General features: G+C 34.7%; 1 protein-coding gene across 1 annotated transcript; it reads left to right on the top strand.

Moving 5' to 3' along the window:
- LOC134275418 (uncharacterized) lies at positions 1 to 1,164 on the top strand. The gene is made up of 3 exons (XM_062757702.1): positions 1 to 154; positions 639 to 850; positions 1,058 to 1,164. Exons 1-3 carry the CDS (start codon positions 39 to 41, stop codon positions 1,162 to 1,164), a joined length of 435 nt encoding a protein of 144 aa, XP_062613686.1. The 5' UTR covers positions 1 to 38.
- Positions 1,165 to 11,425: the final 10,261 nt, after the last annotated feature.

Below are 11,425 nucleotides of genomic sequence, written 5' to 3'. Positions count from 1 at the left end.
TAATTATGATAAGGTATATATGATAAGAATTTACAGGAATGTTAACAGAGAATTTGGTCAAGATGAACTCAATCGTGTTTGGAATACTCGTGCTTACACTTCCAAATGTGTTTTCCTTCCTTTTTGGAGATAGATGTACAATACTTCCACAGGGGTATGAAGATTTAATCTTTTTGATAAATGATATTATCCCGTACAGGCCACTTTACTGAGGTTAATGAGATTACATTTGTTCCATCGCTAAGTGGAATGTTTGGATATTAAGGATTCTTATCATAGTAACATTAGACATTAATAATACAGGAGGATGATTTATTTCAAAAAACTGATCTTTGAGATTATAACTTTGAAACCTGCTCTCACAAAAAGCCTTAATTTGGTGAATTCTCGTGTTATCATATCCAAAACAATTTTTAAGTTTTTGGAGTGATAGAAAGGTATTGTAAGACTCCTGTTGATGAAGTCAACAATCAATGATGAGTAAATATTGTAAAAATAAACCATAATATACTAGCAACGAGGGCATTGTGGAACATTGTAATATTCGATCTTAACATTTTTTATTGAATAATTTTACATTTGTATTGTGAACATTGTTCGACAAGACTGTTGTTTTTAAAATAGTGTTTTGTTTGAAGATTTATACCTGATGGAGAACATCGTGAATACCAAGCTCCAGATGGGTGTAAAAATGGCACCATAGACTGGAACTACCCAAAGGAGTACATCATAGTGAAGTTTAAGAGAGAAAGTCATGACAAGTTTTCTGTCTGCATTGGCGAAAATATAGGTGGTGACATGTTCACTTTTTATTATATAACAGGGCAAGGACGACGTGCTATTCCATCAGGTATGAACTGAATCTAATCTTAAATCGTCTTTTTAGTTTCAATTTATCTCGTGTATTTTCAAAGCTAAAACCAACTGCTTGAAAATGAAATTATGTAAAATATGCATATTTACTCCAACTTGGTACTTGTGTACTTACTGTATTTCATGCATATACCGGGTATTAACTCCTTTTCGCATTAAATCTTAGCAAAATGTTCTGTTACAGGCACCTGGCCATGTATCAATTCTCAACATGGGAGTGTTTCAATTGAAATCCATGCTCCAGAAATGCAAACATATATGGGAGCAGTTGACTATTCAATTCAGATGTAGCATTTTGGCTGAATCTTTGCATACTACTGTCTGACTATTGATTTAATATCTGCCAAATTTTGGTTTCTTTTTACCTATGAAGATAGATTGTCAATGTCGGTAAATTATGATCTAGCCTTTGAATAAAAATGATTTTTTATAGCATTTGTTTGATCCTTCATTTGGATATAATTCAATATATTGTGTACAATACTGGCAATGATGAAACAATTTGTAAGCTGGGAAATATTAATTGTAATATAAGTTGGTGGGTTAAGGTAGATGGAATTAAGTCCATCTATATCAAACTTTTTAGTTTTCAAAGGAATATCTCACAAGGAATGCACCTGTGAAATATGAAACCCCTAGCGTTAACTGTTCAAAAGTTATGATCAAGGTTTAAGTTTTATAAACCTAAGGTCAATGTCAAAAGGTCTAATATTTTTAACCCAAAGAAAAGTCTTGTCACTGTGAATACACATGTTAAGTATGAACGCCTTAGCACCAACTATTCAAAAGTTATAACTATGGCTAATGCAAGGAATTTTAAGGTAAAATAGGTCATGGTCACGAGGTCAAATTTGGTGGTACTAATAACCCAGATAGCAGACTGTTATTGGACCTTTGATGGGCCAACAATGCTCCTTATGTTGGGCCACCGTTTGTATTCAACATTGGGCCATCGGTAATTTGCTCATCGGCCCTTAATCAAACCAACGTGTTGGCTTATTGTTGGGCCAATGTAACAGTTAATATTGGGCCACTGTTGGGCCAATGTATTATTTCAATATTGGGCAAACGTCATTTTTGCACAATTGGGCCATTGTAAGCAGTTAATGTTGGGCCAACGGTAATTTGCTCATCGGCCCTTAATCAAACCAACTTGTTGGCTTATTGTTGGGCCAGTGTAACAGTTAATATTGGGCCACTGTCGGGCCAATGTATTTTTTCAATGTTGGGCAAACGTCATTTTTGTACATTTGGGCCATTGTAAGCAATTAATGTTGGGCCAACGGTAATTTGCTCATCGGCCCTTAATCAGACCAACTTGTTGGCTTATTGCTGGACCAACGAACGGATATTATTGAGCCATTGTTGGGCCAACGTTGGTTTGTATCTTATTGGCTCTCCATCATGACAACTCATTTGCTCTTCACTGGTTGGCCATTTGTCCTCAAAATTGACAAATATATATATTAAGGTTATACTAGTTTTGTAGTACAGTTTAATGGTAAAAGCCCTTTAATACTTTCTATATATGCTAGATTAATAGTTTAATACATATTCTCAATATATATCTCATAGCATTGATTAAAAAACTGAGGAAAAAGAAATCAAAATATAAAATTAAATTATAACATACTAGTATTTTATTGCTCAGTGCATGAAGAAAACATTAATAAAGAAATAAAAGTTGATGCTCACTTCGAGTGATACATGAAGGGTTACATGACTGTATACTCCCTCTCTGATGTAAATTTATGCACAAGTTCAGTAAATTGCAGGTATCAATAAGCAGGTCCAACGAATAAACAAAGCCCCCCTGTTCTTAAAATAATACTAAAATGAATCCCGTCATTTTGTTTACTTACACAAAAAAATGTTTCTGGCATCTGCATCGTGTTTGTAACCGACAAACAGACACAGAAAAGGGTAGAACTACAGGTTTGTCATATATAACAGAAAAAAGCTAGGCACTGCCACTTTCCATCTGATCCCTCTCTTAAGTCTTCTCTTCTCTCTCCCGAGTCCCCTCCTCTCCCTTCTTTTCTTCTCTGTCCGTTTCTTCCTCCCCCATCCCTGTCCTTGGCATACCTTAGCTATTCTTTGATTGTGTTCTGAATGTCTTTTTAGAATCTCCAGTAGCACTAAAATTGTAGTATTTGGTACTTAATACATTTGTTACTTTTCTCAGTAAAGAGTAAACATACGATTAAATTTACAAGTATATCACTATATGTTTAAGGTGTCAATTAAGGAATAACCGTCTATTTTTGTTTTATGGTGTTATTAAGTGATTAGCTTGCATGATGAAGGCATTTATGCATAACATTTCTACGCTTGATCATCAGCATCACCACAACGATTTTGATTCAATGTTGCCCCATATAAAATACATGTATAGAAAAGTCGTTACACTGAACAAATTTTAATTGAAAGAACCCAATTTATGTTTAGTACTGAATAAATTTAGTTTTAACTTCAACAAGTTCAACATTTTCAAAATGTTTGATCATGTGCTCGACGTTAAGTGTATATAAGTAAATTAAGTGGTAGACTTCGGAAATGTATTTTACTAGTTACACATTTCAATCTAAATAAGGGACAAATTATTTATTGTTTTAACTGTATTAAAACACATTTGTTATTTTATACTTTAATTTATTTTTCTTGTATAAAAACAAAACATTTAATCACTGATAATTTATTTTGTTTTGATAAATTATAAGAATTTTAACAAGCCTTGTAAATTCATTTTAGCTAGCTTGTACTTTCAAGTAGGATTGGTTGTAGATTTATTTTTGATTGTAGAGACGATCAGATTTGTTAATATACAGATTTGTAACAATTGAATGTTTATACACATTGGCCCAATGTTGGTCCAAAATATCGGGCCAACATTGGGCCAAGGAGCAAAATGACACTGGACCAACGTCATTTGCCAACATCGGCCCAATGTTCCAATTGACGTTTGTCAAACAATGTCGCATTCATTGGGTCAATGTTGGCGCAACGTTGGGCCAATATCTGTAGAAATAACACTCTACACTGGGCCAACGTTGGCCCAACATATCGGGCCAACATTGGGCCGATGAGCAAACTTAAATTGGGTCAATGTCATTTACCAACATTGGCCCGATGTAACTGATTACATTGGCCCAACGTTGGCCCAATGTTAGCATGCCATCTGGGGTACAGTGTTGACCCAACAGCACCTGGCCTCTGCACTTCCCCGTGTCTGCTTTGCGCAGATTGTACATGATATCGTTTAAAAACTAAACGTTAATTCAGCTGTGCCGAGGCAAACGTATTATAAATACTTACAAAGTGGATGCAGATATGCAAGGTATCAGTCTCATTACGCTCGCTCGTGTCAGATTAAAAATGGCGCGGATATTACAAGTAACCCGGTTGTTGTCTACCCATGATGCTCAGTCAGATTCATGGTATTTTGGGCCAACGTTGGGCCGATGCCAATCCCCAAACAAATATTTTCTCTCATGATAATAATTTTATGATATAATGCAAACAGTTAGCCCAACATTAGCGCACCATTATACATAACCAGCTATCGATATTCCATGTTGGGCCATTGTTGGTCCAATAAAGGTAACCCAACATAGATAATACAACCATAATGTAAGATTGGGCTAACGATGTTCTGCTATCTGGTTTATTACAAATAAAAATAAGCATAAACATAATTCAAAAAATAGAATAAAACACTCTTTGGTGCTGTGATCACTTAAGTGCAAAGTTAAAATGTTGAAAATATCATATCTAAACAAGAGCAGTCATCCAATGATAAGCATGGACATAGAAAGTCCTCTTAATTATTTCAGAATGTGCCAACGTTGTCCCAACGTAAAGCTCAGCAGCTTATTATAAAATTGACACCATCATTTAATTGGCAGTATAATAATTGGGCCTACGTTAGCCCTATATAAATATCCCATCTTTTAAACACCTAAACAAAATAACACTTGTGTGTATTACAAACATTGTGCCAATGTTGAGCCAACATACTACTACCAACTTGATAGGACACGTTCTTTAAGGGTGTATTAGAAACAATGAGCCAACGTTAGACCAACATAATACTATCAACTTGATAAGACATTTTCTTTAAGGGTGTATTAGAAACACTGGGCCAACGTTGGGCCAACATACTACTTGAACTTGATAAGGCACTTTCTTAAAGGGTGTATTACAAACAATGGGCCAACGTTGGGCCAACATATTACATGTACTACCAACTTGATAAGACACATTCTTTAAGGGTGTATTACAAACATCGGGCCAACGTTGGGCCAACATACTACTACCAACTTGTAAATACACTTTTCTTTAAGGGTGTATTATAAACATTGGTCCAACGTTGGACAAACACCAGGATCCTTCCTTCCTTGGGAACTAAAGTGAATGGAAGTTGCTTACGTTGGACCAACGTTGGGCCAACATAGGAATTCTGTCATGGTCAAGAAGGTTGACTTGGTAACATTGGTCCAACGTTGGCCCAACGTTATTCCCCCAACGCCAACCATACAACCTTTTACAAATGTTGGCCCAACATAGTCATGCTATCTGGGAAAAGAGAACTTGTCCCAAGGTATACTCTGTGAAATATTAAAATATCTTTCAACCACAAGAAATATTCCCTTATAAATCTTGCATTTACAAAATAGAAGCACGCAGGGGTAATAAGGAGGTAATGAAGAAGCTTGACAAAATCAGTGATATATTGTGACGTCATAGTAGGTGATGACGTCAATTTTAGAACACACTTTTTCGTAATATTGATATAAATTTAGAGAATTTAGCTTTAGAAAATGAGTACAAACGTGTAAACATTAAGAAATAAAATATTTTTATCTGTTTTATCTCTTTTTATGCTGCATCTGTCATTTTGATTAAAATCTACCACCGATTACGGCATATGTGTATATCAAGTAACTTAGGATCTTATCATGACAGTCAGCTATATACATAGAGGATATCTATATTGTGTGAATTGATATTGGCTTTATCCAACGAGTTGAAATGGTGTATATATTCGCGAGGTTTGCCGAGCGAATATACACCATTTGAACGAAATGGATAAAGCCAATATCAAATCACACAATTATAGATTTCCCGTGCAAAACTACATGAATGATTGCCAATTCAAGTTGATGACGTATAACTTGATGAGGTAGCACCGTTGATGTTGACATGCCTCGAAAAAAAGTAGATCGTGTTCAAAATTTAGAATTTTTGCTATCTGCGTCTTTGAAAACATCATGTGACAATTGCTGGAGCTTTACATCAAACGAACATCTGACTGAAAGTTGTAAGGACCATGGGATCGTGAAAATTAGCTCTTTGGACGATGGCAGAACAAGACTTGTTAGGCAAGGGTAGGGGCCTACTTGTAGATTCATTGTTGATCCATGGTAAGTTACATTCACATTACTAGGTAGGCATATGTAGTATAATATAAGAAAGCATTATTGAAGATGTTAAAGGAATCTTATAACAACAACTTAACTGCTAAGCTTTACTTTCTCCGAAAACGATTTAAAGGGGGTGGGGGGGGGAGGGGTAACATCTGTCTTCAAGTAGCCAATACAGGTTCCTTGATAGAATAAGACACTTTTTTGACATATACGAGTCTTTTTCTTGCTTTTAACGATATTATCGCTCTTTATCATTCATTTTATTAGGGCAATAATTTTCACAAATAAAAGTTTCAATAAAATAAATTCATGAAGCGAGAGATCGTGTCAAAACCGGAAGTGCTATTGATAAAGCATCTACCCGTGGATAAAGCAAAAGTTTATCCAATGGCCTGTATCACCAACACGTATGAGATAAATATCCAGGTCGGCTTTTCCTCTGTCATTTGTAACAAAAATAATGCAAAAGAACAACAATAAGCTGGATATTTCAAAACATAAGATTTGTACAAATGGAAAGTTTGCCTTCTAAATTACTTGGAAAGTGCTGCTAGAATCCCGAGTAAAGCATGGTTTTACAAACAATCGGGTTCATATGTATAAAATTTAAAAGATCGGGTAAATGTGTGGAATAATTATTGAACTAACAGGACAGTGGGATTCTAAAGGCACTTTTTAGGCAAAATAGATGTTTTTCGACTATATTATTTACTCAAAGAAGTTATAAAACTGCGGGGTATTGTTGTTCTGTTAGATTTTATATTAAGGAACATTTTGCTATTAATAGAAGTCACGTGATGTCGTGGTGGTGTGTACGTCTTTGCTCTAGCCACTCTTTTAGCTTTATGCAATAATTAATAATAGTCAGCGTTTATGATATAAGTGGTTTTGGTAAATTATCAAACTTTATTTTCTTTAAAAAGTCTAAATTTCCCTAGAAATGATTTATATGCTTCCTTAACATACCCGCGCAGAGCAAACGCGGACCTCCATCAGAGGTGAGATCAGGTGCCAGGGAGGAGTGAAGAACCCCTGCCGACCGCTAAAACCCGCTGTGTGCTCCTTGATATGATTAGGAAACAACGAAAAATTCGTCGTCAATCAGTGTATAAATAATGGACTAACAATAAGTATGAAAAACATCAGTCAGCATTTGACTCAATTCAAAACTGTATTTGCTAACAAGGCCATTATATCGACCATACAACTAACGAAATGATTACTTTAAACGAGACTGCTGATATTCTTAAGCTAGTTTCATCAACTTGTTTGTCAATAATTTACAACATTTTAGAAATTGTTAATACGTAGAACAGGCTCATGTGTATCGAATCAACTTAGATATATAGACTCCTACAGTTGGTGATGAAGGTATATTGCTGTATAAGTAAAGGAAGCTGACAATTGAAAAGTGAAATTCATGACGCTTAAAATATAGAGCTTGGTTGTTACATCACAAACGGCGTTTTTTTTCAAGTAAATTATCCAAATATGAAACAGATGTGTCAGACTCTGTGGTATCTTTTATCTCAAGCTCATCAGGATATATTGTATCGACACAGGAATGAAAACTACAACTCTTTATTGACAATACGTCGACGAAATACCAGGGGCTCGTAACATAAAGCTTGCTAAGTTTTTGACTTAAGTAGGGTCGTAAGTACGTTTTAGGCACAATCTTAGGACCTGTCTAAGTACTACTTAAGTATGTCTTAAACCGTAACATAAAGCGAACTAAGCTAGGTCTTAGCTAAGTCAAACTTATGTTAAAAATATTTCATATGAGTCAACCTATGGTTTTTGATTTTATATAGATATATTGCTAAAAGTGATTCGGTTAGGCTTTTAATTCATTACATATTGAAGTTGACGTCCTTGCCTGTTGGTTTAAGTTATGTTAGATTAGATTTCGTATTAAAATTATAATTATGTTATAAATTAATCGGAATGTTTGGAAACAAATACTGCACGGTCAGAAAGTGGCGATTTGTGGTTCATTGTAAATGTACGACAATTGTTTTATCACCTGAGATGTTTTCAGTTTACCTTTTGTAACTCTTTTGTTTTGACAAATGTTCACTTACCCTGTTATTATCGCAGGCAAGAAAAGATAATTGACTGTCTATCTACTTAAAATTGAAACTGCAAAGAGTTCAATACATGTTGAATCCCCGCTATGTATCAGGCCATGCATGTCAGAAGCAAAAACTGCAGAAGTTTTATGATATACTCATTTGCAATTAAATCAAGGATACAAAAAAAAAAATCGGGATATTTTTTCGTATGTCTCCACTTATCAGCAATTCTCTCTCTCTCTCTCTCTCTCTCTCTCTCTCTCGAACTGAAGTGAGCCCTGTCTAAATCCGCACTTGTCGCGTTCTACAGATACTTTTTCATAATATCATTGTTACTGTCATCATCCTCTTTCTTTTCTGTTTTTAAATTATTTCAACTCATATTTTTTTTTAAAGTGAACATACAGATTCATGGTTTAATACTGTGTTAAATTTATTTCTAAAGCCGGGGTTCCACTAATTTCAGACGTATCCCTAACATTAAACTTGCATTTACATGTATGCCGTGTTGGGAGTGATACTGGCATCAGTGATCAGCCCCCCCCCCCCCCCCCAACGAAAAAATAAAATTCTTAAATCAGCGTCAAATAGAGATAATTATTTTCTTTAATGCATGATATGAATAAAGGAATGTTTTAACATCGAAAGTCAACATTAAATAATTCTAAATATAGGTTCAAGAAAGTTAAGATATACTTAAGTCACCTCTACTGGCCGCCTAAGTTTTGCTAAGATTACTAAATCTTAGCACGCTTCTAGTTACGGTCTTAAGTTTTAGACTGTACTTAAGTCCTACTTAAGCACGGTCTTAGACTTAAGTAGCCTTTATGTTACGACCCCCAGGTATCTAAATCAACTTTTTTCTTCTTTTCACGTATAAGATTTTTGACAAAATCTGCTTCGCATGGAAACAAAAATAGGTCTGCTTATAACGGGGTACAATTGTCACCTTAGGGAATTCCAATAAATTGCTGGAAGACCAGGTCACCAAAATCACATGTATATTGTCTTTGAAGAAACTCAGCATTGTATGTACGATCAGAATGTTTTTAACGACATAATTTTGCAAATAACTAATGACAAGGTATGTAAACTCACAAATTCCATTTGTGTTAAAAAAGCAGTGTGGCAACGCAGTTTGAAAAAATTACGCACTTTGAAAATTTTTTTCAAAGTGCGTTAAAATTGGGACAAAATCAACGCACTTTGAAAAAATTTTTCAAAGTGCGTTAAATTTGGGACACTCTCAACGCATTTTGAAAAAAATATTTCAAAGTGCGTTAAGAGTTTACATCAAAATTTTTTACCATAGGGACATTTAACGCACTTTGAAAAAAATGTAAAAAACAAAAATCCTACACTATTAGTAATTGAGAGAATCAATTTGTAATAATTATATCTTTCAAAAAAGCCTTTTAATTTACATGTATTGATTGAATTTCATTCAGAACAAGGAGAAGACGAGTAAAATTAAGGTCTTTCATCCCAACTGTTTTTTTTCCTTATACATAGCCGTGGGTAGAAAATTGAAAGTGGAACCCCCCCCCCCCCCAAAGGTAAGCCCCAGTTTTCAATGCCTATATAATGTATATCTTTGCAAAACATTTATGTGCCTAACCCTCCCCCCCCCTCACGACACCGATGCCTATGTTACACCCAATATATGCATTTGCATAACTAATATGATGTTGAAAACTTTGAATAAATTTAAGTTTACATAAAATGTATGCAAATTAGAAAATATTAAGTACAGTAAAACATTTAGGAGAGAAAGAATTTTCAAAGTATGGAAAAATCAAAAACCGCTCTCTTTCACAACCTGAAGTCACCTTATCACCGAAAAGTTACCTAACAGGTTCAAGTACACTGTATCTATCATACATAAGATTTGCAAGAATATTGACCAAGCCATTCACATTTTTTCAAAATGCGTTAATATGGCCAATATTAACGCACTTTGAAAAGAAATTTTATTTTCTCAAAGTGCGTTGTTTTGGTCCCAAATTTAACGCACTTTGAAAAAAATTTTCAAAGTGCGTAATTTTTCAAAGTGCGTTGTAACAAAGCAGCTGTCAATAATATAAAAAAGCCTGGACTTTAATTTATCGTGGGAAATGGTTGTATATTAAGTTGAAAAACCGTACCTTTTTAAATTGTTGATTTTCAAATTGTTCTAAAGTTCCTTTGAGTTTTGAACTATCTACATCTGATTTACATCCTTTTTTAAACTATATTTAGCAGGATTTGGAGATAACGACCAGTATTCAATATCAAAGTCCATAAAACAATACAAAATAGGAGCAGAGCAAACACGGGCCCCGAACCATCAGAGGTGGGATCAGGTGCCCTGGAGGAATGAGCATGCCATGCTGACCAGTCACACCCGCCGTGTGCTCCTTGTCATTATCGGGAAATAACGGGAAAATCCATTGTCAATTCAGTGTATAAATAATGCACTAACAATTAGTATGAAAAAAAGTCAGTCAGCATTTGTGTCAATGATAAATTGTATTTCTGACAACCACAGAATTTACGAAATGATGACTTTAAACGAGACTGTTGATATTCTTGTTTCATTAGCTTGCTTGTCAACATCGTTTTAAAAATTATTCATACGTAGAGCATGCACTTGCGTATCGAATCAACTGAGATATATAAATTTCGTATGTAGGTGAAGAAGGTATATTGCTGCATAGGTGGTAAGGGAATTTGACGATAGAAAAATTAAAGTCTTCACGTTTATCATCAAGTTTGGTTATTAGATTACCATTAACGTCTTTTTCAAGTAAAACATCCAAGTATGAAATAGATATGTCAGACTCTGTGGTAACTTTTATCTCAAGCTCACCAGGATATATCGTATCGACGTAGGGATGGAAATGACTATTGTTAATTGACAATACTGAGTACGTCCTTGATATATCTGAATATCGAGTTGAAATCCACAGCAAGTGTTTTCTAGGATGTATACGTAAATTTACTTCTGTTCCTAAACTATAATTGCAGGATTTCGAAGTATTTCTTCATGCCGTAAGCCAAAAATTAACTGTC

Source organism: Saccostrea cucullata, unplaced genomic scaffold (genome assembly GCF_032062105.1).
Source record: "Saccostrea cucullata isolate Sc308-1 unplaced genomic scaffold, CSIRO_AGI_Scuc_v1 ctg593, whole genome shotgun sequence".
Lineage (NCBI taxonomy): Eukaryota > Metazoa > Mollusca > Bivalvia > Ostreida > Ostreidae > Saccostrea > Saccostrea cuccullata.
The sequence above is the reverse complement of the archived record's forward strand: the minus strand, read 5'-3'. Positions and strand labels throughout refer to the sequence as shown.

What these genes read in the sequence shown, in the direction of transcription:
- LOC134275418 (XM_062757702.1), top strand. Translation starts at nt 39, where the DNA reads ATGTTAACAGAGAATTTGGTCAAGATGAACTCAATCGTGTTTGGAATA. An exon ending in TGTACAATACTTCCACAGGG is followed by an intron (nt 155 to 638) that starts GTATGAAGATTT and finishes TTTTGTTTGAAG; the next exon opens with ATTTATACCTGATGGAGAAC. An exon ending in ACGACGTGCTATTCCATCAG is followed by an intron (nt 851 to 1,057) that starts GTATGAACTGAA and finishes GTTCTGTTACAG; the next exon opens with GCACCTGGCCATGTATCAAT.